The sequence below is a fragment of the Archocentrus centrarchus genome, chromosome 1 (genome assembly GCF_007364275.1).
Source record: "Archocentrus centrarchus isolate MPI-CPG fArcCen1 chromosome 1, fArcCen1, whole genome shotgun sequence".
NCBI lineage: Eukaryota > Metazoa > Chordata > Actinopteri > Cichliformes > Cichlidae > Archocentrus > Archocentrus centrarchus.
This window is the reverse complement of record NC_044346.1, coordinates 29,805,183-29,833,061: the sequence shown is the minus strand read 5'-3', so window position 1 is coordinate 29,833,061 and position 27,879 is coordinate 29,805,183. Positions and strand designations below refer to the sequence as shown.

The 27,879-nt window shown below is 42.5% G+C and overlaps 1 protein-coding gene across 3 annotated transcripts; it reads right to left on the bottom strand.

The window, feature by feature from the left end:
• Positions 1 to 15: 15 nt before the first annotated feature.
• Positions 16 to 27,026, bottom strand: LOC115779843 (adhesion G protein-coupled receptor L1-like). Of its 3 annotated transcripts, none has more exons than XM_030728709.1 (26): positions 26,207 to 27,026; positions 19,609 to 19,721; positions 16,164 to 16,377; positions 15,600 to 15,709; positions 14,683 to 14,697; positions 13,162 to 13,369; positions 11,878 to 12,142; positions 11,451 to 11,790; positions 11,078 to 11,371; positions 8,873 to 8,976; positions 8,470 to 8,655; positions 8,312 to 8,350; positions 7,970 to 8,150; positions 7,745 to 7,867; positions 7,023 to 7,240; positions 6,744 to 6,917; positions 5,998 to 6,210; positions 5,621 to 5,841; positions 5,386 to 5,452; positions 5,173 to 5,261; positions 4,273 to 4,441; positions 4,018 to 4,167; positions 3,830 to 3,926; positions 3,631 to 3,741; positions 3,222 to 3,245; positions 16 to 2,905 (listed from the first exon to the last, which is right to left on the bottom strand). In XM_030728709.1, exons 2-26 carry the CDS (start codon positions 19,670 to 19,672, stop codon positions 933 to 935), a joined length of 5,649 nt encoding a protein of 1,882 aa, XP_030584569.1. In that variant the 5' UTR covers positions 19,673 to 19,721; positions 26,207 to 27,026; the 3' UTR covers positions 16 to 932. The 3 variants fall into 3 exon arrangements, with proteins under 3 accessions (XP_030584569.1, XP_030584578.1, XP_030584586.1); XM_030728718.1 differs by having other exon boundaries at positions 3,222 to 3,242; XM_030728726.1 differs by lacking the exon at positions 3,222 to 3,245.
• Positions 27,027 to 27,879: the final 853 nt, after the last annotated feature.

Sequence of the window (27,879 nt, the reverse complement as noted above, 5' to 3'; positions counted from 1 at the left end):
AAACACAAACGGGAACAATTTTTTCACGTTTACTTGAACTTCAATAGCAATACAAGACAATCAGAACACTTGAGGCGATATGTACAAGGATCTTGGGGGGGGTGGGGGTTGCAGAAAAGTTCTGAGGTTTTACATGATCTCTGGCTCTGCAGTCAAAAGTTACATCACCAACAGTCAGTGGCAGGTCGGGGCGCAGAGGTTTTGGTCTTGATGTGAAATAGGATTGGTCAAGAGTTCAAAATCAGTAGGAGGGGATGTGTTTAAGAGGCCATCCAGTTGGTATAGATAAAATGCTTCACTGTGATACATTAATTATACAAGAATGATGTATTTACACACTTTCTCTCTCTCTGACACACACACAAACACTCCCTTACTCACACCCATGCTCATCAAGCTACGCGCACACTCACCCCATCACGCACACATCAGCACTCCCTCCTACAGTATGTAGCCTTGTAAAGCCACTATAAAGTCATGCACATGTTCTTTGAAAGGATTTTTTGGCAACACACAAGTGCTTCTTTGACACACTGCTTGCTTGCTACAGGGAGGGGCAACACCCAGCCGATGAAGCAATAGAAACTTAGACGATAGGCCAATAAGGATAAGCACCGATGAGATGGGAAGACACAGCAGGTTTTTGGGAAATAGAGGAAAGAGAGAGGAATAGGAGGAAGAGTTATCAATGGATCACAGTCATACAAAAGTAACAAAACATGGAAAAGGGGGAAGTCTCGTGGTGATCAGGAGATAGAAGCAGGGAGGAGCCATAACTTTCATAGTCATCACCGTTAATCATCCATCATCATTAACCTCTTTAATAACATAATCATAATAGTTTCCATCAGTTTGATCATCATTATGTGTTGTTATTATCGCCATCTTCCTCCTCCTCCCTGGTTTCTATACCCCAATCACCACCGCCCTAGTCACAGGCTCGTCACCCGCTGCATCTGTCCATCATCTCCTTCAGAGGAGGGCTCTGGTGTGTACCCTGCCTCTCCGTTGGATGCCATTGGCGGTGGCTGGTAGAAGGTCTGCAGGTGATTAGGTCGAGGTCCCAGCGGTGGTCGCCCGAGGCTGTACGGCAGCTCCAGAGCAGGCCGCTGAGGCTGACCTGTGGGGCTGACTTCTTCTGGACCTTCAGGGCTGCTGTCCGGGTACGAGAGGGTTGGGGGAGAGGTGCGGGTGTAGAAGCGAGGAGGGGAGCTGCTCCGGCTGTACACCTGCGGTGAATGGCGGGAGTAGAGGTTGCTGGGAGGTGAGTTACTTTCTCGTGGAGCAAATATATTAGTCGGCGGAGAGCTTCGGGGGAAGATGCTAAGCGGTGGCGAGCGGCGGTCTCCAGGGTAGAGAGGAGAAGGGTTTGAATCTTGGGCGTAGATAGGTGAAGAGTCAGCGTCAAGGTCAAGGTCAGGGGTCAAAGGCAGAGAGAAGCTGTCAGAATCTTCTCGCTCACCATACCGAAGAGACCCTCTGTCTTTCCCTCTTTTCCTCCCATCTGGACCTCCATCTTTGCTCTCAAACAGGAAGGATTCCTCCCTGTCTATATCCATTCCTCCTCTCCACACATCAAGAGCTCTATCCTTCTGTTTCTCATTTTCTCGTTCAATCCCTGCTCTCCAACCATCTCTGTCCTTTAAAAACAGGGATTCATCTTTCTCTCTCTCTATCCCACCTCTCCATCCATCCATCCCAAAATCTTTCTTTTGAGTTATAAAAGTCTCCTCCTGCTCTGTCTCTGCTCCTCGCCACGCCTCCATCCTTCCATCTCTCTTCTCGAGCATATGAGATTCCTCCCTCCCTCTGTCAATACCACCTCGCCATTCGTCCATCTCTCCATCTCTCTTCTGAGAGGTAAAAGATTCATCCCTCCCCCTCTCACTTCCACTCCTCCATTCATCCATCACTCCATCTCTTTTTAATAGAAATGTCTCATCCTTCTCTCTGTCCTGGCCACCTCTCCACGTTTCTATGCCGGCCTCCCTCTGTTTCATCAGCAGTGGCTCCTCCAGAGCCTTGTACAGGGGCTCTGACTCCTGTGGGGGAGGTGGAGGAGGAGGTGGGAGGGGCCTGTCCCGATAACGATCCCGGTCTCTCTCTCTGTCCGTCCCTCCACTTGACTCTGCTGTGCTGCGGTGGCGGGACAGAGTACCAGGTGTGCGGCTGAGAGTGGAGTAAGGCCGAGCTTGAATGTCAGGAGGACGTGCTTGCTGTCGTTCCTGAAGCCCGCGGCGGCCCAGAGTACCTTGGAGCTGCGACCGGTCCCCATCTTTCAGAAGCTCACGGGACTCAGAATCTCCAGAAATGCGCGCATGTGACCAGCCATCTTGTAAGCGTGGCGTCGTGGTATGATCTTGTCCACGTGTTGTGGAATGTGTCTCAGTGTCTTGTGTGAGGTGCCTTGTTTGTGACCAGCCCTCTTGTGCGTTGTGACGTGTGTTTGGCTGCATGGAGGCAACCCAGCCCTCTTGTGGTGGCTGTGCATGTCGAGTTAAAGTGGCAGTGTGAGTGAGAGGCGGCCTGTCATGGTGGTGTGGCCTCGCCAAGCTGCCGTAGCGCTCGGGAGGAACAGGCATAGGAACCGAAGGCCTCAGGTTGCTCTGCACCAGCTCTGAAATGATCATCTTCTCCAATGCTGCTGCGTCAGACAGATTACGACGCATCCCAGAACCACTGCTCAGATCTGCTGCCCCATGCGGCGTCAGGAGCGCTGGGGAGATGTCATCCCCTCCTATGCCAACTCCTCCCTCCCTCAGAAGGTCAGTGCTGCCCACCACTCCAGCTCGGGATCCAGGAGTCGTCCCTAGACCATGCAGGGTGAAGGTGTTGGGCGTGTAGCCTCCATTGAGACACACGCTGTCCAACCCACAAGACTCCTGGCTTTGTGAAACACCACCCTCTGTTATGAGAAAAAGGAAGATGACAATTACAAAAAGACAAGGAACACATAAAGACCTTAGCATTAGATATACATGAGTGACCAAATGAATGAATGAGCAGAGTTTGGTGTCCCTGCTGAGGGTGTTTTGGATATTAATATTTTTGAATGAAATGTTTGGTTATGTTGCCACATGGAGAAATGTGCATTATGCCTTTATGGTTTGTGCATAGTGACTGTGTGCAAATATTGCACAGCTAGTCCATGAACTGAATAACAGTGCACAAGGGAGTGGCGCTCAATGATTCAAGTGAGCACAAGAGGGAAGAGCTCATACTCTGCTTGTTTCTGAAGGTTCCTACTGGTCCATGTTAAGACAGAAAGACAGAGAGGGAAAGTATGAAAAAAGAAACAATTATTTCAAGTAGAATAACTGAAAGCACAATAAAACAAACAAACAATTCCAAACATTTATACTGCACTAAAACAGACAGACAATTAAATGCTGTACTGTGCAAAAGTTTAGGCTATTAAAAGATTAACGCAAAACAGGCCAGAATATTTTATTGCTTTATGGATGGCTGCTGTATAGAATAGTGGTTTAGCAGAGACTCAGCATAGCCCAGACTTTTGCAGTGTTTTGTGTACATACATAAATAAGAAAATGGTAAAAAGATAATAATAATAAGAGAAAAAAAAGAATAGTCAAAGAAGCGGGGAGTACAGAACACTCTATTAGGATGTACCTGTAGAGGTGAAGGGTTGACTGTATCCCTGGGCCAGCACTGTGTCATATGGAGAGGCTCCAGCATGAGTCTGCAGCACTTGGTTAGTAAGAAAATGGTTCCCCAAAGCAGCTGATGATAAAGAGGGAGAAAATAAATACCACGTTCTTTGTTTGCAAAGGCAACATATCTGAGCTACAAACCAAACAATAGACTTTACCTCGGTTAAGAGTAGGAGTATTATTAACATCTGCTGCAATGAAAGATGACTCCGTCTGCCTGCGAACAGTGTCATTCCACATCCTTCTGATACGACTCTGGAACAGACGTATTACAGAAATTCAAGACTTGACTCAGACACAAAGAAGGATACAATGCCATGGAGAGGCACAGTGTACTGTACCATACCTGTCTGTTAGCAGTGGCTCTGCGACTCTGGCTGCTGGTGTAGCGGCTGTTGGATCTTAGGGCAGCACCTTTAACTGAGTCCGGAGAGCTGGATGAGGAAGTTGCGCAGCACTGCGAGAGACGCAGGCAACGACCATAATCCTTCTGACCCTACAATCAATATTTAGTCATATAGACGATGGGTTTCCTCAAATATGATGATGTTATGGACTGACATCTGCAATTACTTAATGATTCGTGCCCACTGACACTAACCTTCCTGGCGAGGGTGCAGTGCAGTATGGTGATAAGAAGAGCCTGGGCAGTGTTGAGGGAGGAGAAGAGGTAAGCCAGGAGGAGAGATGGAGCAGATAGGAACATGAGACCTGAAGACCAAGTGACACTCTGCAGGAAAAGCAGTGTCAGGGAGCCAACTGCCCATGCCCTGCAGACATCAGAGCAAGACAAATATTATTTTTTTCTGATAAGCAATTTTTATCTACCGCGATTTTGACTGTTCTTTTAAATATGTTTTCGCCATCCTCCTGTTTAAAATGAACAGAATTCAACTGTGCCTGTATTTCACAAGGCAGACTAAATTAAAAGCAAAAAAGAGGGCCAAGGCGCATGTAACAGCACTCAGCTTCGCAAAGCCAAATCTGCCTGGCAGCCCCCATCAGCAACAGAAACTGTGAAAGAATGCTGAGACAGATGTGGGCTGCACTACCTTGAACATGCTCGACATTACTCACATACACACTCGCTGACTTTTTTCTTTTTTTTTGTTGAATGAATGCTTCCCTTCCCTCTATTTGTCATTTTTACAGCAATGCTAAGGTCTGACCTTTACTCACTCAAAAGGATGCAGAGTCTACAGAGGTCGTGCTCTTATTCAAGACTGCTGCAGTGCATTTAATTCTGGTTTTTAAAAAGGCTAGAGTTGCTCGACTCGAAGCTATTCAAAATGCTGCTATGAATCTTCTTTCAGTTTTCTTACTTGTATTAAATAATATGAATATAATATTAAGAATATTAAATCCACCTGAAAGATGTTTACTAAAACAGAGTCGCAATTTATTTTTATCTGTCCAGGCCCATTCTCTACTTATCAATTCATGTTTCACACAATGACACATAATCATCCACCACTGAACGGCATGAGAGACTCTTACTAACCTCAGGTTGTCATGGCGACTGGAGTCTGGCTTCAAAGCAGCGGTGCTGTGCATCTTATGTAAGGTCATCACCAAAACAACGAGGTTTAACTGATGCCAGAAAGGAAGATCAAACGCAGTCAAATATATGCTCATTAAAAAATGATTGAACATGATGTTATGACACAGTTAAACAGGAAACAGTTGGCATATGAAACACAAGATAAAATCTCACTGTAACGATGACAGCTACAGGTCCAAGGAAGCTCCAGATGAAGTAATTGTCTGTGCGTAGCCAACATCTACAAATATATATACAAATGATTACAGGAAATTAGAGGAAAGTAAGAACCTCCAGAAAAAAAAACAGGAGCTGACACAAAAATATTGAGAAACTGTCCCCATCTAAGAATGTGGAATCAAACACACACACACACACAGCAAACACACCCACAGACCAGTCATCTTACGCAGTTTTCGAGCCGTAGCCTCTGAAGTCGATAGCTGCGGACACAGCCACCACTAGCCCGGGAACAGAGTATCCGCACAGGTAGAAATACTTTCTTCTGGAGTTCCGTCCCTCAAACACCTCCCGCTGCAGCAGGTACAGTTCCACCCCCTCCAGACACAACCAGCAAAACACAGAGAGCAAGGAAAAATGCAGCAGGCCAGCGGTGATGGAGCATAGAACCTGAAAATGTAAACACAAAAATCAGTAGCAAATTCAATAAAGCTAAAAATGACCCTTAATTATTATGTTAAGGTTATGTCAAGATCAAAAGATGCTCCTTTAAAATGCTATAATTTTCTATTCCAAAATCGTCATTAAGATAAATAAAACACTAACAGTGTATTGAGTCTTGTTGGCACCAACAAGGAAGAGAACTTCAGTGATGACCAGGTTAGCCCACAGGTTGCAGTGAATGGTACTGTGGTCTGTGTGCCAGGGCGCCCCCTGGCAGCACAGTGTGGTAAGGCAGGTCGCCAAACACACCAATGCTACAGAGATGCCGACCCAGGAAACCACGTAGACCAGAAGCTCTTCAACACCAGCTCCAAACTGAGAAAGCAGACATGAAAGGAAGTGTAAGATATTTAAGTGATCATGAAGTCCATTTGTTTGTGAGCATGTTACGTGCTGCAGATTGCTCTGTGCATATCTGTTTGCTACATAACATTTAGGAATAAAATCAAACCCAACAGAGCAAGGACAACTAATTTAACTTCATGGCAGGAGAAAATATTCTCTCTCTCTCTTACAGTCACATCTCACAATTATCACCCACTCTCCGCTTGATTTTTAAACATTTTAGAGAGAACAGCAGGGGTGAACTCCAACTGTGAAATCACAAATGGGCACAGTAGGGGGCAAGTCTGTCAGCTGGTCATCTTAAAACTATAGTGATAATACTATGCAAAATATGACTGTTTGCAGTTTTGTATCAATGCTGGCTAAATATTTGTCAAATTAAACATATTGAAAGTACATTCTGTGACTGTAATAAAAAGGCTCATATGGCAATATGGCAAACAGTAGCTACAACATGCCTTCCATGAATTAAATGCTGCTATGTTTCAGTGTGTGTTACTTACAGTAGGTTGCTGGTATGTCATGAGGATAGCATAGCTGGACAGATGGTTGCAGGCGCAAGTTGTATGCGTGTTGTTTGTGTGTAACAGGCGGCAGCCTTGTGTAGACCACCTGCCATTCCCAGAAACCCCTGATGCATTCCAAAAAGAGCAATTGGGACCAAAGTGGTTCTCCAGCTGAGGAAACAAAGGCATCAATAAACAGTATGCTCTACACCACAATTATGTGTTACAAATTTGCTCATTTTAATGTAACTTTTAAGCTGAACAGATTCAAAAGACCTGCAGGTGCCTAAGAGTGAAGATCACTGGCTCGGTGAGATACACTCTGCTGGAGCCTCTGTGCACAGAGGCAGAGATGACATGAGAGTTTACCACCAGGCTCTTACGTCTGACTTCTGAGCCCTGGCCCAGCCCCAGTCCCAGCCGCAGGGTCGAGTTCTGGGTGGTCAGGAAGGAGCCCAAGTTCTTATAGAGGGAAAGAACTAGTTTCACCTGACCTGGTGAGAAAACCACAGAGAACAGCATGGAATAGTGGATCTGGAATAATGATATGTCTGAAATTTTATTATGTGTAGAAAAGCTACCATTTCTTCCACTAATAGCCAGTCTTAACCATAATTAAATAACTATAATTTTCACAAATATTTGTTTGTACTATATGTCTTTGCCACAACCACTGCAGTCAAAACAAGATTATTATGTCCTTCTGCAGTTCATATTTAGTGATATGGCTCTGTGACGCATGTGCATCACCAAGTCCCCCGTATACAACATTGGTAGGACTGAGCACGTAAAGGAGCTGAGGTAAGGGTGGGTTGCAAAGAGGTTTATAGGTTTACAGCAGCTATAGGCAGCTTAAAGATTCAGTAAACAGGCATCAGCTTAGCCATTAGCTCATGTGGGTTGGCACTGAGATCAGCTGATTTGCCTGACTGCAGCAGAGCTTGACTTTGTGGTCTGTCTGAACTAACACTACTCAGTTTTTGTTATGTGCCACATACCGTTGTTGCTGTACTGCTGCAGGGCCAGCGCTGATATCTGCAGGATGCTGTCGCTGTCGTAAGAGTGAGGGAACGTCAAGTCCTGTATGTCCGCCTCTGTATTTAACACGTACACCTCCAGATCTGTGCATTAACAGGCACAGAGGTACACACAAGTCTGATTGAGCCGATAGTTTGAGGAGAGTAGGAGAAGAAAAATGACTAAGAAAGAAAAAGACCACATACCAACATTTGGTGCCCTGTCACTGAAACGTCCTTCATAAAGGTTATTAGCCAAGAGAAACGCTCCTTTCTCTACTGCATCTAATAGCAGTGATGCAGAGCGTGATTGGTCAGCATTGCTCATATCAGCCCAGGATACGAGAGCTTCAGGACCAAGCAAGTTGCCAACTGTCTGAACAACAGCCTGAAACAGAGTAGAAGAGACAGTTTATCTATCTATCTATCTATCTATCTATCTATCTATCTATCTATCTATCTATCTATCTATCTATCTATCTATCTATCTATCTATCTATCTATCTATCTATCTATCTATCTATCTATCTATCTATCTATTTATCTTACCTGAACATAAGCTTTACATGTACGTTCTCTCTTCTGCAGCTAAAAAAAGGAGAAAAACATCTGTTAGACATGTATTAGAATCGTCATTGTTGACATTTCTGTTTTCATTTCCAGGAAAGGTCAAGCACACATCCACCCTGACAACAGCAACAATTTACCTTGTTGTAATTGCGTGCTGCTGACTCTTTATTGGCTGGTCTCAAGGCCTGGAGCTGCGAGTCCAGTATCTCGAGCAGCTGTTCAATTAGCTTGACGGACATGCTGACATCACCGGCATAGATCCGCCCCTGGGTCAGGTTGACCAACTCCCCGGCGATGTTGGCTGCATTCTCTCCACTCTTAATCTGGAGTGAGGCGGGGGTGTTTATAATGTCAAATATTTTGACATTTAAGAGAGAGCTGCTTGCTGACTAGCTTTAGGGCATTTGCACAGCATGCATGTGCATTTGTGGTTTTGTGTGTGTGTGTGTGTGTGTGTGTGTGTGTGTGTGTGTGTGTGTGTGTGTGTGTGTGTGTGTGTGTGTGTGTGTGTGTGTGTGTGTGTGTGTGAGAGAGACTAACCTTCTGTGCAATTTGGCTGACCCAGGGAGAGGTGCAGTTGGAAAGGTCAGGCCCTCTGGAGTTCCATCCCACTGGAGATGACATGCATTGATAGGAGGCTATACCTGCAGAGACAGAAAAGGTGACACACAAAGTCAGAAAGAGAAAAGACAGCTCATATTTTATAACACCAGACATTAGACCGTACAGTATATAAGACAGATGTAGCCTCCGTGTCAGAAGTGAAGCCAGTGGGGAAGTCTCTTAAACTTGGCATTCTTTTGTGTACTGACAGTAGGGAGCCTTTGGTTGAGTCTACAGAAGTCTAAGAGAAAATCATACTTCGATTTTTGATCTCAGAAAACACTGATGAGCTTATGGTTTCAATTTCTAATTTCAAACCTTATTTTAGACAACATGGTGTTAATTTTAGAAACTATGGTCCAATTTAGAGTAAAATATCTGTCAAGGGTACGCTTTAACCGGCTTTTGGGGGGGGGGGGGGGGGGGTCCGCATAGCGTTAAAGCAATAACTTAACAAACACCCTTATGCGGACCCACGGTGTGTAGCTGTGGGTGAACTGTGGGACTGTGTGACTAGGGCAAGCCACACTTATCCCATGCAGGCCCAAAGTGGGTGTGCTCACACAGGGCTCACAGCAGTTTTGGCTATTCTGGGTCCCCATGAGGGTTTGTTCTGGGCAACCATAGTGGGCATGCCCACAGAAAACCCTCACTGAACCCTTGTATAGGGTTTTTAAGGGCATATTCCATTTTCTAACAGACCAACTTGTTTGTTTGGGACACATGTGGGCCTCTTAGTGTGTGACATGCTGCAGGCCTACAGTGGGCCCCACTATGGGCTCCTCTCTGCTTACAGTGGGCAGCCCACAGTCAACCTACTTTATGGGTTGCCCCACAGTGGCCGCACACAAGCAACAAGAGCACATGTTTACTGGGAAAACTAATCATTTTCCTGTTATTTCTAGTCATTTGATAAGCAAAAGTATAATGTATGCATGAGTAGATTACCTTTTAAAAGAACAAGTTAAAAATATTTTATCACAGTTCTGGTGATTTTTCTTTGGGGTAAGTCCAAAAATCTCTTTAAAGCATGCCAAAGCTTTTTATATGTTGGAAAATCCCTGGATTTAAGCATGCAGGGTCCTCAGTAAGATTCAGCCCACACAGCCAAAAATGCCTAACTCGAATTTCAAAACAAGAGTTAGTAAACTAGTGGTTGACATCAAAATGACCACAACGACGCACACATAATCTTTCACATATAGTCTGTATACCTCAAATGATTTGCCGCTTCTGTTTATGTTTTCTGTACCCTTCACTTTTCTGCATAAACTTTTCTATGCAGATAATTCTAACTGTATGCTTCATTTTGGTAAAATAATATTTTATAAAGGTATGTTTAAGTTTTAGGAAATCTTGTGCATTTAGTTTCTTTGATTCCCATTGCCAATTTGTCACAAACTTTGTCTGTGCTTTTGGTTCAGGGCAGGCAGTGCACAATAGGGTTCATTTTTGCTGAAAACAGCTGCTGCTGGAAATGAGGCCATTGAGAATGAACCCTGCAGTTAATAACATAAAAACAGAACTGCTGTATGAGCTAAAAGAAGCTATAAAGGTCTGTACAGCAGCAGTCAGCTGATTATTCAGTATGAATTGTGACGCTTTAACCGATCTGCTTAATTGTTGCACACATTTTGTTTACAAGACATTTAATGAAAATCAGGACTAGACACTCGTTCTGCAAATTAGGTTTAAATATGAAACAACAGTCACACCTGTTTCCAGTTATAACCACGGTCTAAGATAAGACTCAATCATCACTGCTGTGTCAAACCCATGTCCAACCCGTTCAACATGATTAGGTAGAGGCAAAATGCACCCCAGGCATCTCTACATAATCTCCATAACAGCTTCTCCACAGAGGGAGGCAGGGATGAGGAAGACAGCTGCACAGCGAGAGGAAGATTTGCTGAACCCAGCTTCTCTGCACACTGTAACCTCTCAGCCTCATCTGAGGCAAGTTCAAAGGGAGGACATTCGACTACATTTCAAAGGGAAACAGGATACTCACATACACGCAACTGCACACACGTGCAAATACCACACACACATGAAACAAACATATTGGCATGCTCACATCTGCACACACACACACACATACACATGAAACACACACTGGCATATGCAATCTGCCACACTTACCCAGAGATCCCTTAGGGCAGGGCCTCTCCACTGTCTCTCCTTTTAGGGTGGGGGGCCATTGCACCCCTCGTGCCACCCGACCCTCACATCCTCCCACCTGACCCGGTCCCCCAGGGGCCAAGGGGACACGCAGAGGAGGGCGTGGGGTCAGAGGGACCATGGCTGTGATCGGCCGCTGGTCAAAAGGTCCTCTGTTGATGACACCAATGGGATGGGAGGCTGATGGTCGCACTGGAGTCAGAGCAACTGTGGCCGTGTATGACCGGACAGTCGTCATCAGAGAGGACAGGGGACCTGGAGGGTCAAAAAGCACTGTTAATTCTCTACATTTATTACCTATGTCCAGTTACACAACTGCTACTGTTCAACCAACCTTTAGTAGGTGGTGGTGGTGTGAACTGTAGAGGGTATCTCAGTACATAGTAGTTATTCCACACATACAGCTGGTTGTCTCTGGGGTTGTAATCTATGGAGGAGATGTACTGGTAAGGGTTTGGGAATGGTATCTGAACAGGCAGCTCCTGCCCACGGCTGGTATCGTAGGCATAAACCACCATGTTACTGCTGGCTCGACCATCTGCCTGCCCCTCATCATCCTGGAAGACAGAGCGCACAGCGTACAGCACACCACAGGCCATGAAGGCATTGCTAGCGCCACGTTTGTCAAAGCCAGTTGCCCAGGTACCCTCAAAGCGCAGGGTGTATGGGTTCACCTGCAAACAAGAAAGACACGAAATGATGAAAAAACAAAACCTTTTCTTTCTTCCAAAAGTCAATCAACCTGTTTTCTTTCCTCCTACCTGGCTGACCACGATGCGTCCATTATTGGCTTCAGTAGAGTAAATAACCCAAAGGCCGTTCTCATCCACTGCCAGATCGATGTCTGACTTCCCTCCCCAGCGGTAAGGCGAGGTATCATGGTAGTTGGCATTGACGACCACTGCCTCCCCGCTCTTGATACGTGTACGCAGATCATACTTGACCAGGTTGCGCGTTCGCTCTTTGTTATAAAATACAGCGCCGTCATACACCACAAAGCCTGTACCATCCACACGGCTGGGCAACCTAAGACACAGAATATTATGAAATGTACAGTATGAAAATATGTCGTTTTTAATTTATCACATACTTTTATGGAAGAAAAATAGAAATACCACCAGGAAATTACAAAAACTGGTATTTGGTGCACTGATTGGAAGGCTCAGCATCAGATCATTAAAACAGCCCAGAATATCAACTGCACCCACCAAACAGCAGTGATAGCAGTGAAATGTCAGCACGGAGCCCACCAGATATTAAAATTAAATATCAATCCCATCCACTCTCATTTTTACTTAATTAGGCCATAATTAGGCCTGCTTCATTCTTTTGTATTTTGTATGCTCTTTGGTAAGTAGCATAAAAGGAGACGTTTTGTTATACAACCTTGTGTTGCATGAGGACAATTACAGTATCTTGAATTTTGACTCTAGTGGCCTAATTAGGATTTTATGTTTGTGACACTTGCTGATATTGTGGTAGTCTTAAGAGCATTTATATAATGCATTTAAACAATCCCAGACCTTTTTACTGGTCAATAAGAGCAGGGTTCTTAGCAGCTATATGCTTAGATTATACCTTTATTTGAAGCCACAGTGAAAGTAAACTCTGTCACTAATTACGCAAACTGCTACACAAAGAACTAATGAACGAGAACACATTTACTGGCTGTAACAGAAAAATCCCAGCCATAAATAGTTTAAAAATGGGTTTAATGTGATACAAACCTGAAGGTTTTTAACTATAACGCTGATTATTTAACCATACATTATAGATATAAAATATTTGAAACCAAGTTTTCTCAAAGACAAAATAAATGTTGCTCTTTTTCCATAATAAATTGATTTGGCTAAATGTGAAATAAGCCCCTAAGGCCCGCAAACCACCATTATTTTTATTACAGACTACTTCATTGATTTTTTTTTCAAGCTGTGATTAATCTTTTACTTTACAGATTCTTAAAAACAATAAACAAGTCCAAACCCAAGAGTAACTGAATATTAATCAACTAAATCAACAACATATACAGTACATGAAGCACTCACTTATAGGTTGTGGTGACTCTGTTTTGCCGATAGTCATCCCAAGAGGCGTACTCATACAGCACCTCTGTTCTATAGGGTGTCCATGGCATGACATACAGCCTGTCGCCAGCTTGTAGGGGGTCTTTACACCAGGCCCCTGATTGATGCTCCACTTCCAGGAGCGAAGAGGCTGGCTGGATGCTGAGCAGTGAGCCAGGACACACGAAAACTGGAAGATGGGAATTAGGAGGGGTAGAGGCAGGATGTGAGAAAGAAGAGAAGGAAAGAGGGAGCAAAAGAGCAGGAAGGGAAGTGAGAAAAGAGTGAAGAGAAAGAAAGTGGAGGCAGGTGTGGGGAGAAAATGGATCGATGCATGAAAAATGGATTGAATTAGATGCAGTCAATGCAGCGAGATTAAGGAAAAAGAATGAAGAGAAAAAGAGAAAGGGATTTAAAACACCTGTGCTGATCTTGAGAGGCAAGCAACAGAAGAGACGTAAAAGTGTTGAAAAATCACACACTGTTAGTGTGTGTGGTGAGTAATACAACAGGGACACTGCAATGAAAGGTGTGAGTGTATTTATGTGCTTTTTGTGTGTATATGAATGTGTTTGTGTGTGCGTGTGTGGGTGTGGGTTAGTGCAAAAAGAGTGAAAAAGAGTGTGAGGTAGAGTCAGGGACGCAGAAGGCGGGGCTAAATTTTGCCTTGAAGTGAATGAGAGGGCAGGTTAGTTTACACCGAGCACAACGATTGGTCCACCCACATGTCAATAACTGTATGGACACATATGTATACTGTACAGTCTCACACTGGCATGCAAATTGGCATGCACACACACCCACACACATAAGCAGTGCTTGGTAAGCACACATCCAGACGGATATACAATCACACAGATTTCGTCTTATTTTTCCTATGAAGATAAATAAGGGGCTCTTCCTATAAGGGAAGAAAAGGGAAAATAAGCATGAAGAGGATGACTGGACAAGAAGGAAGGAAGTGAGAGTGAAAAGAGAAAGAAAGAAAGAAAGAAAGAAAGAAGAAAGAAAGAAAGAAAGAAAGAAAGAAAGAAAGAAAGAAAGAAAGAAGAAAGAAAGAAAGAAAGAAAGAAAGAAAGAAAGAAAGAAAGAAAGAAAGAAAGAAAGCTTCAAAGGAAGATTGTGTTAATGTACATGTGAGTGCCTGTGTTTGTGTTGGTGTGTACAGAAGGAGAGACAGAGAGATCAACCAGGATCAAGAGGGAAAGAAGAAGTGAAGAAACTAAAGCAAGAAAGCAAGATAGAAAAGATGAAGAGAGACTAGGTGCAGAACCTGGATAAAATTGGATAAAAGGACGGCTTTCTATACAACAAGAGATGGATAAAATAGGGAAAAAAGAACTAAGTAGGAAATGAAAAGGGGGGGCAACATCCAGCATGACTACGAAACAACGTCCTAGGGTAGGAGGAATAGAGAAATGGTAGGAGAGAGGAAGAGAAAGAGAGAAAAGAGGGGGTTTCGGGGTAAGGAGAGATCAAGATGCTACAATGTATTGTCTTTACCTTTTTGGTCCACTTCTACTCAAGCATAGGAAAAAAAAGAGGGAGAGAAAGAAAGAAAAGTCAGAGAGTGAAAGAAGGGAAGTAAAGAGAAGCAAGAAAGCAAGCAGGAGAAAGCAGGAAAGAAAGCAGAAGAGAAGAAAGAAAGAAAGAAAGAAAGAAAGAAAGAAAGAAAGAAAGAAAGAAAGAAAGAAAGAAAGAAAGAAAGAAAGAAAAAGAAAGAAAATGAAAGAAAGAAGAAGAAAGAAAGAATTGCACAGATAAAGACTTTGGAACTCATTCTCACCACATACATTATTGTTCACGTAAAAGGAAGGAGCACAATAGAGACCCAACATATTCTTCTTCCCTCTTCTCCTCCCCTCCCACTCTATCCTCCTCCCTTCCCTCCCCCACCTCCCCCGATCTCTCCTTCCCTCAATCAGGCTCCTGTGGAGAAAAGAGAGCAATTCCCGTGGCGTGAATCTGGAAAAGAAAACACACACGCATGCACGCGCAAGTGCATACTCCCAAATACACATACACACTGAAGACATACAGTTGGCCTTACAGTTTTTTTTCTCTCTGTACTTTCTCCATACAACTTTCTTTTTACAATTCAGAAACACAAGCATGCACACACATTCCCTGAGAAACAAAACAAAAAAAGGAATGCCAGTCTTTTTCTATCCATCAGTTTCTCAGGGAACTCGTCAACATCAGAGATCATATGTACAAATAGAAATAAACACCAGTGCAGCTGTGTTTGTGTGCATGTGTACATACAGTATATATGTGTGCTGATATATATATATATATATATATATATATATATATATATATATATATATATATATATATATATATATATATATATATATATATATATATATATATATAAATATATATATAAATATATAAATATATATATGCATACTCACTGTAGGGGACACACTCATACTGGATCTCCAAGTATTTGTATGTTCCAGGACAGGGGTCTGGGAAGACGTCAACCCCTGCAACCACCACGCACTGAGTTCTGTTGTTACACCTGATGGATGGATGGATGGATGGATGGATGGATGGATGGATGGATGGATGGATCAGTCAAAGGGATGATGGAGTGAGAAAACAAAAAAAAGGAAGGAGAGTGATTACCAGACAGGAAAGGGGAAGCAAAGGACACTCCATTTGTCTACTCGCCCTCTCACTGAATATTGATCAGTTCTTCGAGGAAAACAGCGCTGAGTACATAGCTAATGGTGCAGCCAGGCACTCAGATTTAGCTCAAGAGATTGCTTCACTAGCATGTACACATGATACACATCATAACCTACTACTCAACATGTATGTTGTTCAGCAGTGCACACATACAAACAGTTCATGTTCTCATTGACTGCTGTAACCACTTCTAAACCACTTATTCAAATAACTCGTGTAATTTTTAACTGCTTATGTAAATATAGTATACAAACAGAAAGATGTGCAACCCAACCCATACTCACCTCTGGGACATAATCTTTAGTGCGTCAGGGAGGTAACACTGTGTATTCTCCATCTGGAAGGGGTCTGCATCACAGATCTTGTCATCGGTGCGTCCATAATTGGCAGTCTCCACCATAACCACATCACTCCCTGGGCAGCGCAGCTCTATGGGGTAACCCTCACATGCCAGTTCCCTGCGTAGCAGCCCGAATGGCATGGCGGCCCGGGACATGGCTGTACACGAGATGGGGCAGATGGGCAGCAGAAAGTAGGAGATGGGACCAAAAAAAAAAAGAAAAATCAAGAAAGGCTATGTTTTCAAGAGCAATTACAATTTACTCTAACTTCAGGCAGAAAGGAGCTTCAAAATTAATATTTTTGAAAAAAATGAGTACATGATTTATTGTAAAAACATTGAGTAAAAAAACTGTGTAACAGCTTCCTCTATGACAGAGATTTGAGGCCTTAGAATAGATTCAAATGGCTACTTGAAGCTACAGACCAATCAATTCCTACTAATTCCCATGTTATAATGCCGAACTTCACAGCTGAAATAAATGTTAACAGACTGTAACCCTTCATAACAACTTTAATCTTGAATCTATAATAATAATAATAACTTTGACTTGTATAGCGCTGATTTGTATAGCACCGTTCAAGGAACCAAAGGTCCTTGAACGGCGCTAAAAAGAAAAAAAAAAGCCAAAAGGCTCAGTATTTCGGTGAAATTTCAACAGCTTTTTGAATTTATAAACAGTACTGTGCAAAAGTCTTGAGCCACCCCTCATTTATATTTATTTTGCTAGTAAAATGGTAAATAAGTACAGCAATTTATTGAAACATGAGCAAACATAAATAGAAATACAGTAAATAGAGATTTTACAAATCTAACGAGCTTGAAAGTCAGTATTTTGGTATAACCACCTTTCACAGCCTGAACTCTCTTAGGTAGGTTTTCTTGTCATTTTTTAAAGTAATCTTCAGGGATAGCTCTTCAGGCTTTTTGAAGGAGCTCTTCTTTGTATGTTGGCTGCCTTTTGCTCCATTTTCTGTCAAGATGATCCCACATGGCTTCAATAATATCGAGATCCGGGTTCTTGAGCGACCAATCCATGACAGTGCTTTATTGTGTGCGTTTCTGTCCAGATATGCTTTTATTGCACTAGCTGTGTGTTTGATCACTGAAAATGAAAAGCTGAAAATGCTGCATTTTGTTAAAGACATGACTTTCAGATACTGTTCATCTGTTGTAGGTAGTTTTTGTTACACCTGTCACTTGAAACTTTCCTCAATTTTTTTTAAAACACACTGTACATCATGCCAGGATATGCCCAGTTTTAGGCTAATAGCTCTTTGGAAAATACCTTGTTGGTGCAAAACATTATTTTATGTCTCTCAAACTGTTATTTTTGGCATTTATCATAGATTCAACTAAAGAAATGGGAACAAATTATGTGTTTTTGTGACAGGCTGCTAGTAACAAAGTGCCTAAAGGTACAATGTCATATTGGTTCTTTGCCAAGTTGTCTATTATGTGCAGACACAATATTGGTTCATCCCTTGAATTAGGTGCCTGATTTATACTCGAATGATTCATAGATCAATGTTAAGTGGCTTAACAAAGAAAAATAAAAGTATCTGCAAATGGTCAGGTACAAGGACCAGACTGAAAATAAGTGAAAAAGCCAAATATGTTCAAAGAAAAACTGAAAGACCTAAAAGACCTTCACAAAGACTGGAGAACTATTGCTCAACACACTTAAGAAAGTCTGGCTGCTTGGAAGCAAAATCTAAAGAAATGAGAGGTGGCTCAAGACTTTTGCACAATACTGTATAAATCCCCTATTAAGCGTTATGGCTTAAAGTTGTGCATAATTATGGATGTTCATGGAGTCTAATATTTGTTTTTTGGCTTTTTTTGCAGTCAAACTTTTCATCCCATTTAATATCACAAATGACTTGCAGAAGCACCTCACAAACAAACCCAGCAAGACATAGTACTGTTGGCTGATAATACCAGAGCTCTACTTCTGAGTGTTTAATGTCAGGTGGGGTTAAAAACAAACAAACAAACAAACAAACAAAGACAGCTGGTGAGGCTTTAAAAATAAAAGGTGGCGTCAAGGGGACAATGTCCATTTTTTATATACAGTCTATGATTAACATTACTAAGAGTCTAAAACCAAGCTGTCCACTCTGTGAGGCTGTACTTAAGTGTGAGTGAAGCACTGTGATGAATGCTAACATACATAATCAAATCCCAAATTAACAAAATTTCACATCTGATACAGATGCATACAGACAGATACAGCATCTATTGTATCCTCAGAACAGCCTGGATACAGTTAGATTTCAGGCAAATTTCAAACCAGTACATTGAATATGCATCAATTGTGAAGGCATTTTAATGAAACCAATAAATATCAGCCTCATGGTGACCACGGAGAAAAAGCTGGGGAAGAGCAATTTCTGTCAGATTGGGGTCTGTATAGAATGTGACTAACAATATTAACATAGCCATGCTGATTACATCATTTGGGTTACACTGCCAGGCTTTGGGAAGATAAATACTCCTGGTCTACAGATGGCATCAGCTATCTAATACCATGAAGTATAGGAAATTGATCCTAGTAATGATTCCCTAGGACAGAGACTTTACTTTACCTGCCTCAGGCAAATCATGCCCATACCTGCATTTGATATTTAATTTGTTAAAACATTTAACACACATTAAGCATGATTTGGACTTGTGAAAACATTGAAAACTGCTAATTTAATCTTTAAAATGCACAAGTGTGAAAGCTAACACTGGAAGGATTCCCAGATGCAGAGTGTGACTGTTGACATAATCACATCACACCTCCTCTGTGGCAGCTACATGTAATTTGATATGATGCACAGCTTTTAAGCCACTACTGACACTCAGGTGCTCAGTAAACACAATCAGACAAGTATAGAAATTAATTTCATTTCGTTGACTGCATGTGAATATATTGAATACAGGCTCAGTGAAAACACTCATCTGACAGCCTTATAAATCTGTGTAAACCATGGTTATACGAGAAAATCCCATTACATTACCTTAATCCGCTTTCTCACACAAGTATGAGTATCATGTACGCATGACAAGGTGTTTGCAGCATCAGGATTAAACACACATTTATCCAACACTTTGGTGTAATTAGCATGCTGCTGGTGCACTGTAACTGTCCACGGTGCTGAATGGCTGATTGTTAATCATCCAAACTTGTATTCAACTGTTGTGTTTGCGTAGGTCAAAGCATTTCATACAGTTTGTCTAGATGACTGCCATTCTTTAGTGGCACTGGGCTATGTTCCACCTCACTCAATTATATGTGCGGCAGTGACATTATCTATCGCCTTTCAGTTTATGGGATTCCTCCTACTGAATGCTGTCACAATCAACACCTCGACATGATACTACCTCAGCGTCATGACACTTACCTTGGCCAGAGGGTGCAACGTGAGCCAGAGTGAGCACGCCCACGAACCACAGTGACACAGCCATGCTGGGCAGGAAGAGTTAGGACGTCACACCACCACAGCGTTAGGAGAGCCTGGGGAAGAAGCAGTGGAAGTGTGAGACTGTGAGTGAAAAACTGCATACTCTTGTCTTAGTGGAGATCTGTGTGTGTGTGTGTGTGTGTGTGTGTGTGTGTGTGTGTGTGTACTGGATGGTCAGTAACCCACACTGACTATGAAAGAGTACACATGAGACACCACAGCAGGGTGGAAAGAGGACAGAATAATAGAAAGACACAGACAGACATAGAGAGGGAGCAAAATAAAGATAACAATTGAACAATCGGTGCAGCGAAAAGCTCCTCAATCTGCTGTTACCATGGTGATAGCACAGTGCCGTCTCAGGAAGAGAGAGAGGGATGGCGAGCAAGGCGGTATATGCTGGATGTGTGTTTCTGTTACACGCACACGTGAGAATTTGTGTTTTAAGTCCATAATTAGCCAGAAGCAATACTGGCCACTGACCCATAAAAGAGTCTTAATCTTTCTATCCTTAGACACACACACACACACACACACACACACACACACACAGGCAGAGGGCTGGGCTCAGCTTAGGCCACTTTTCAGTAATCCTAAATAAATGATGTCGTAGAGGCGATCTCTTCCCCCGCAGGCGTAACTAGGTGAAACAGCTGACTGAAGACACAGGTGATCAGAGGGCAATGGTGCACTGTGGATTTTTATGAGGGAACATACGGGATGCAGAGAGATGAGCTCCAAGAGAACAACAGTAATATGACTCCTTAATACAGACTGAACTCTTCGCCCTGGACAGAAGGGAGAGTGGAGGTTGAGTGACAACATGCAAGCCATAGCATTTATTTTTTCCTCTTTAGGATTCCAATCTGCAGCTGCAACGTGGACTCAGTATCCAGCATTACGGTCTCAGGAGTTTGTGTGTGTGTCAGTCTGTGTGCGTGTTTGAGTACATGAACATACGTGTCCTTGTGTGTTTATTTGCGACTCGCTTTTCGCTCCATCTTCTTGTTAGGTAATGATGGCCGACAGATTTAGGTCACTCCTCAACAAATGTCCAACATCCATTCAAAGACTTGTGCTCACATGCACACATACGCAGACATAAACACACGCACACAGGCACGTACGCACAAATTAAGAAAGAGAAGAGGAACCTCTGCCTTCTTTAAATCCACTGAACCAACAAGGCTGTAATAAATGCCCCAGGACCACTGTGCTATGCACATACACACACACACTAAATATAAAAGACTCAACAGAATGAGTACATTTCCATTTTTTATCAGATGCACACACAACCATGCAAACACATACACGCAATATGCCCGGACTCATCCAAACCCCTTATGGCAGCATTTTCTTATGCCTGCAACCCTAACTCCCTCTCTTGCTATCACTCCCTCACACACACACACACACACACACACAGAGTAAGTAGAGCAAGGACACTGATGGCCCTTGACAAAGCCACACACCCGGTTCCCCCTGTTTGCACCACCATGCTCACTGCCTACAACCAAAATCCTGCCCCAGGCGTGCGGCCGGCCTACTTGAAGTAGCAGCTATTTCGAAGTGAGTGTGAGTAGCATGCTTCGAGTGAAAATATTAAACACACACACACACACACACACACACACACACACACACACACACACACACACACACACACACACACACACACACACACACACACACAGGCATTAATTTACATGATGTGCATGCACGCAGCCATTCTCATAGAATGTATACAGAGAAAATTTGTTTACATGTTTACCTTGAAGTTTTGTAACATATAATATTCAAACATACATCTGTTTTTATACTGTAATATTTCATGAAATAGAAACCTTCTCAGTGCATGCTTTTACACACATTTTCCCATATTTGGTATCTTTGGAAAGTTTTTAATTCACACTATAAACATAGACTTATAATAACAGATGTTATAGGAATTTAGGAGGTTAAACACAACGGTCTGCACAAAAAAATCCTTAAGCATTTGAGAAACACAATTCTTGTGGGAAGCCTGTTGTAGAAATGTAAAAAATAAATCTGTTACGTACACTCACGCATAGGCCACAAAATCAAGAGAGGGCAAGATAGAATGAGAGAGTAACCTCCCCCTCTTTGGTCAGAGAGCAATCAATGCCTGAGGGTAGATCACTATGAAGCACAAAGTGACAAAACAGCCTTGTAGCACTATGCTCTTAATGGGTGAATGAATGTGTGTCTGTATGTGTGTGATAGAGAGGAAGGGAGACTAATCAAGAGGTGCGGGAGAGACATATAGATTAGTTTCCCAACAGCACACTGAAAGGTTTATTGGCTGAAATGCTTTTTAATAACAAGAGTGAGAGAATTTTCTTGTCACTATGGCTAATATTTAAGAATCAAAACACACTACAGTGCCTTCTGCTACTGCCAGTTTCAGACCATTGACCTCTACATTTCCCAGAGGACTGAAGCCTACATGCTGCAGTCAAAGCCACTTACGGGGTTTTAGAGCCTGTATGTTTGTCTGGTCGATGCCTGACTCTGGGGAATGCAGGTGTCGCATTCCCCAGCATGTATTAGGGTGCACAAAGAAAATGGGAGTAAATAGCTCATCCAAGCCATACTTTAAAAGTTAATTTTTTAATTTTATTTACTGTCATATTTGTTCTTTTTATGATTTTAGTAAATATTCGTATACACATATATCGCTCTCTGCTACTTAATATATATCTGTAATACTAGCCTGTAGAAAAATATACAAAGATAGGCATTAATCCCATAGAAGAACAGGCTAAAAACAGTCTGTTTTTATGCCACATGTGTGCATCAGTACTACAAGGTGCAGACTGAGATTGCTTACAAAAAAGTTTCTGCACAAAAAGTAATTTGATTTTCTCTCACTTTAAGAACTGAGTCTTTTCTAAAGACTGCAGGAAGACTGATTAAACATTGATAAGTTTCCTCACATATTTATCACGACTGTAATCCTGCCTTCAGCGCACACTCTCTGAGCTAAAAGCACACCATGCCTTTCTGCTCTTTAAGCACTTTCTCTGTATCAGAAACTCTCCAGAATTGTATGTCCGTTTGCTCATTAATCATTCTTTTGTTTCTGCCTGATCAGAATGAATCATAATAGCTGAAATCTGTTACTGTCACATCTAAGATTATTGCTCATGGCACATCTGTCTTAAAACATAGATTTGTATTTGCTAAAGTCTGTCTTAGTACAATACATTTTTTTTAGCAGATACTGGCATTGAAACAGTTATTTTTTATGCAACCATGTCTTCTCTTTATAAGTGGCCATAAAGAAATACCTTAGTATGGCTCCAATATAACTGACGAATGACAAACTCCACAGCGTTGCCCCACTGACTTTAAAATTTAGCTGAAGCTTATATAGCTTATATAGCCTCAAGAGCTGAAAAAAAAAAAATCCATCGCACAGGCCAATCGGAGGTGGGCAGGAACCAACCTCAGGCTAACAGGCAATATAACAGAAGGCCTGTGCCACATTCATGTCAAGTGGGTTGCACTGTGGAGGTGGAAAGTTTCTTATGCCAGCGAGTTGTGAGCATTCATGTCAGACGTATGATTGCAAAGTGGGGCATGTGAGGATTAAAATAACCACCAACATATAATAATTGACAATGTAAGATTATGTGCAATAAATATGGGTGGATGGCAGACTTTGGCTGATTTGAGGAGCCCATGTTTGGCTTCTCTTTTACTTTAAGTGCCAAGTCACATAGTTTACAGCAGATTTCAGAAAATGTGAACTTTGTAATAACAATTTAGATATCGGCTTGAACTGCAGTGATAAGTCAATCATCAGAAAAATAACTGCTAATTTTTTAATAACTAAATAATCATTTTGGGTTTTTTTTTTCTGATGCTTTTCTTTGTTTTATATGTGTGAGACATAGGCTGAGCTACATTGTGTCCAAAAACACATGCTAGTATCTGTTTGGAAAACTATTGTGCTGATGTTGGAAAGTCTTGGCACATCAGATCTCTTGGCAGTTTGCAGAGGCCTGATATTAGATGATCCGTTAATGTTTCACGGCCAGCGGTTTCTAGGAAAGCAGGGTGTTCCAGCCAGACACAACTGGCTCAGAATAGTGCTTACTTGCTAGAAAGAACTGAACGTGACATCTGTGTTCATTTAGACCTTCTATGCATGTAACCAGAAATTTAAATGAATATTTGATTCTTTCTTGAGAGCCTTCTTTCTTAATTAAGGAGGAATTTTCCTCACACATGACAGGAAAATTGATGTCAATGCCTTTTTTTGCACAGATTTGGATTTTTGACATGGTATTTCATATCTTTAAGTTTCTTGTTTTAGGGTATTTAGCTCTTTGCATTAACTGAAAAGAAAAAAAAATCCTGTCTGTTATATTTGATCTAATTTAAACAGCTTGTCACACTATCTCTAACTAAAACTATATCACACTTAGCTGCATAGCTGCCATACACACACACACACAGATATGTAAGCAACAATTGCAGTTATTAATATTTTAAAATGTACGTAAGCATGCAAGTGATGCTGTCTGATTTACAAATAAAAATGTGTCATTGCTCTTACTTTAGTGTCAGCATAACCTGCTACAATAATATGAGCTGTTGGAAAATGTCATCAGGACAAGATTGCAGCTCGGATTTTAAAATGTCACATGGCTTAAAAAAAACCTTTATGGTGCAAGATCATTAACTGAAGTACGACAGACCAGAGGAGCACGGGCAGGAAGGAGAAAAGGGTTTATCAACAATAGGTTTTACCAAAATAGCAATATTAGATATGGTGAGATGGCAGGAATTTGCCTCCTCACTGAGATTTTGTCAGAATGTGTACATTACAATCACTTGACTAAGCAAAAGCATATGTACATATCTGCATATCAGCTTTACAAATTTGTTTTAAGAAAATGAATCATTTATTTATAACCCGATTAAACAGTTCTTAAAATATAATATAATTTTTTTTTATTTATACCACCCGTAACTACTAGGACAAATGAGCATAGTCAAATATGTCTTATATCTATTAATAATATAATGCAAACATAAGATTATTATTTGAACTGTAATAGAAAATTAATTAGTTGCTCTTTCAAGATTGGCAGATTTAAAACATTTTTAAAGCTAAACATTCCAATATGAGAATTTGCCCCTTCTCTTTGTCGTATATAATATTTTAAGAATAAATCCAAGCAGATGTCTATTCTCATATCATGATATGGATATTACACTGATATATCCGCCCACAGCTCTCCACAGGCTTGCATAAAATGCTCACAGCACAAACGGGGATACTGACTCAGTGTGTCTGACTGATTCAAGGAGACATGAGAGGAACCTGTTCGAGGTGGTCCGAACAGAAAGAGACAAATATGGTGTGTTTTACAAGTCAAATGACAGAAAATCCATCCAAATTGTGTGTGTGCGCGCATGTATGTGTGTGTCTGAGTGGTTTAAGCAAATCACCGAGCTTTTTTTTTCTCCACAGTAGTTGATGTAAATGATCCCTACATGGAAACAACCCTCATTGCCTTTGTTTTCTCTTTCCCATCTAACACGCAGTGTGGACACATGTGCGCGCACACACACACACACACACACACTAGGAAAGTAGTCACCCTTCAAAAATCTGTGTTCACAGATATTTCTGTAATAATCAGCTCCTTTTCATTTTTTCCATCTATAATTTATATGACACAGACAATACCTTTGCACACTCGTGACTACAAATGAATCAGGAATTTAGCTTGACAGTAAAGCAGGGGTGCCCTCAGCCACTGAGCTATTCCTTCATCTATTCCCTTAGCCTTTTTCCTTTTTCATTCACCTCTTTTGTCCTCTGCATTTCTAGCTCTCTCTCTTTCTCACAGTCACTCCAGTCTCTCTGCCTGGCCTCCTCCACTAACCCAGTCCTCTCTTTCCCTCTCTGAAATATTGATAGTGGACTCTCACTTACTCACTCTGCTACCTCTCTTCATCTCTGTCTCTTTTCTCCTCATATTCCCATCTGTAGTGAATCAGCAAACCAAACCTGCATCAAAACTCCTTTGTGTGTTTTGACATCACTGTTCACTGCAGCACACATGACGCTGCAATCAAAGGAGACTGATAATGAAAATAAATTAAACCACCCGTGACAAACTCCTCTGGTGTTCTAGCTTGGGACAGCCTATTACGCCACTTTTTTCCCCCTCAGATGCCCAGAGAAGGGTAATCACGTGCCTATGAATATTTCACAGCACTCATGCCCAGCACTCCTCTACTACTGACCCAGGTTTAATGGCAGCCAGCGGTAGAAGCCCCAGCACAGCAACACATCAGATCCCTATCCTTCAGTGATCAAATGGACCTTGGCAGCAGCAGCAGCAATACCAATCAAAGAAGCGTGGCACCTTTGCTATCCACTGGGGTATTGATCATATATGTGCGATTGTGCGTGTGAACGGGAGAGAGGGAGAGAGAGAGAGAGAGAGAGGAGGGGCGGGGTGCATCCTCATAGCCTATATCCATATCTTACCGTCAATCCTCCGGTTTCCCTCGTCCTCCTCCTCCTCCTCGCTCACTGCGTCTCCCGCATCCCGTCTCTCCGCGCCCTCACCCACTGTACTCTCCTCCTTTTCTCACCTCCGCATTAAAAAAAAAACAAAAAAAAACTAAAATATTCAATAGGGAATTAGTAGAAGGCGAAACCTGCTGGGCTATACGACAGTCATTAGCGCGATTTGTCTAACAATAACTGGGCGTCCTCCGCCTGTGATCAGTGTGAGAGGTAGGGTTTTGCTCTGCTGGACCTCACACCCTCCCTCCGTCCTGTAGAGGCTCGATGTCTTCCCCGCTGTGCTGTGTGACTGTGCGTCACGTTGGTATCGTAATTCCCACGGGTTTCATGCCCAGAAATGATGCGGGCTATAGGCCTTATAGCCCCGATGGATGAAGGGATGGAAGTACACGGGGACACACGAAAACAATAATTAGGCGCAAATTAACGCACAAACCTTGCTCCGAGTCCCTCCGTCGATTTCTACAGCTCACCGAGCTCAGCTGTCGTTTGTCATTGTTGATCATATGTTTCCGATGCCGTTCATTAAGTACATCCTTGCATTTAATGGAAAATAACGTCGACGTGATAACAGTCGCTTTGCATATCCTTGAAGAATCGTGATGGGGTGCAGCGGCACATCAGGACGGACATGGAGAAATGTCAGGCTTTCCAAAAAGGCAGGAATCGCGTTACAAAACAATGCCGGGGTAAAAAACCGAAAAGACAACAGCTGGACAGTCAGGAGAGATACAGTTTCCCGCTCCTGGCCTCGCCTTGCATCCGTCCTTCTCTCTTCTCTCTCTCTCCATCCGCTGGTCCGCTTGTTGCGCGTTCTGCACTCGAGAGCGCGCAACGCGTCTGCGCTTCTGTGTGTGCGAGTTTGTTTATGCGTGCGCGTGTGTACGTGCGCAGAGAGAAAGAGAGAGAGAGAGTGGTGGTGGTGGTGGTGGTGCTGGGGGGGGGGGGGGGGGGGGGGGGGCGGCTTCGGCTATATTGGCATGGTTTGTCTGAGTGAGCAAAGCTGCTGTGTAGGCAAAAGCAGTGGAATATGGAATACACAGCGGCTTATGTTTATTCAGGCATCTGTCTCCCTTTACAGGTCTGACCGGCTCCGATGTAAGTTTAGCATTTACAGTTCTATGACCACATCATGGTGAAAGGGGAGATGAGGTGTTTGGTATGTAGCCTGTGCTGCACAGTTCACAGCCGGCCAGCAAAGGCATTTGCAGTATGTCCATGTTTTGTGCAGCTCTGATAAAAAAAAAAAAAAAAAAAAGATCTATTTGTCAATCTGGCTATAATATTAGAGCTTTGATATAAATCATCATGTCACTGCCTTTTCTACAGCACATCAATCCATACCAATCAAACCTGATGACACCTGATGATACTCTGGCTTCCTTTTCTTCTTCTCGGATGCATTTCAACCCCAGTGCTGCTGCTGTGATTACTGTGATTACTGTCATTCTGCCATAGCTTCTGTACTTGTATTTTAGAAGTACTGGCAGCATGTAGTTAAGGCACAGGTCACTTAGAGGATAGAGGAAGGAAGAAAATGTCACAAAGAGATGGAACTGTTGCAAATGAAGACCTTGCCTGATCACTTGAAAGCGTCATTAGTGTAGCCTACATGCGCAAGGAAGTGTGCA

What these genes read in the sequence shown, in the direction of transcription:
- LOC115779843 (XM_030728709.1), bottom strand. Translation starts at nt 19,672, where the DNA reads ATGGCTGTGTCACTGTGGTTCGTGGGCGTGCTCACTCTGGCTCACGTT. An exon ending in AGAGTCACCACAACCTATAA is followed by an intron (nt 12,143 to 13,161) that starts GTGAGTGCTTCA and finishes TCTGTGTCTTAG; the next exon opens with GTTGCCCAGCCGTGTGGATG. An exon ending in GGCTACGGCTCGAAAACTGC is followed by an intron (nt 5,453 to 5,620) that starts GTAAGATGACTG and finishes ATATATTTGTAG; the next exon opens with ATGTTGGCTACGCACAGACA.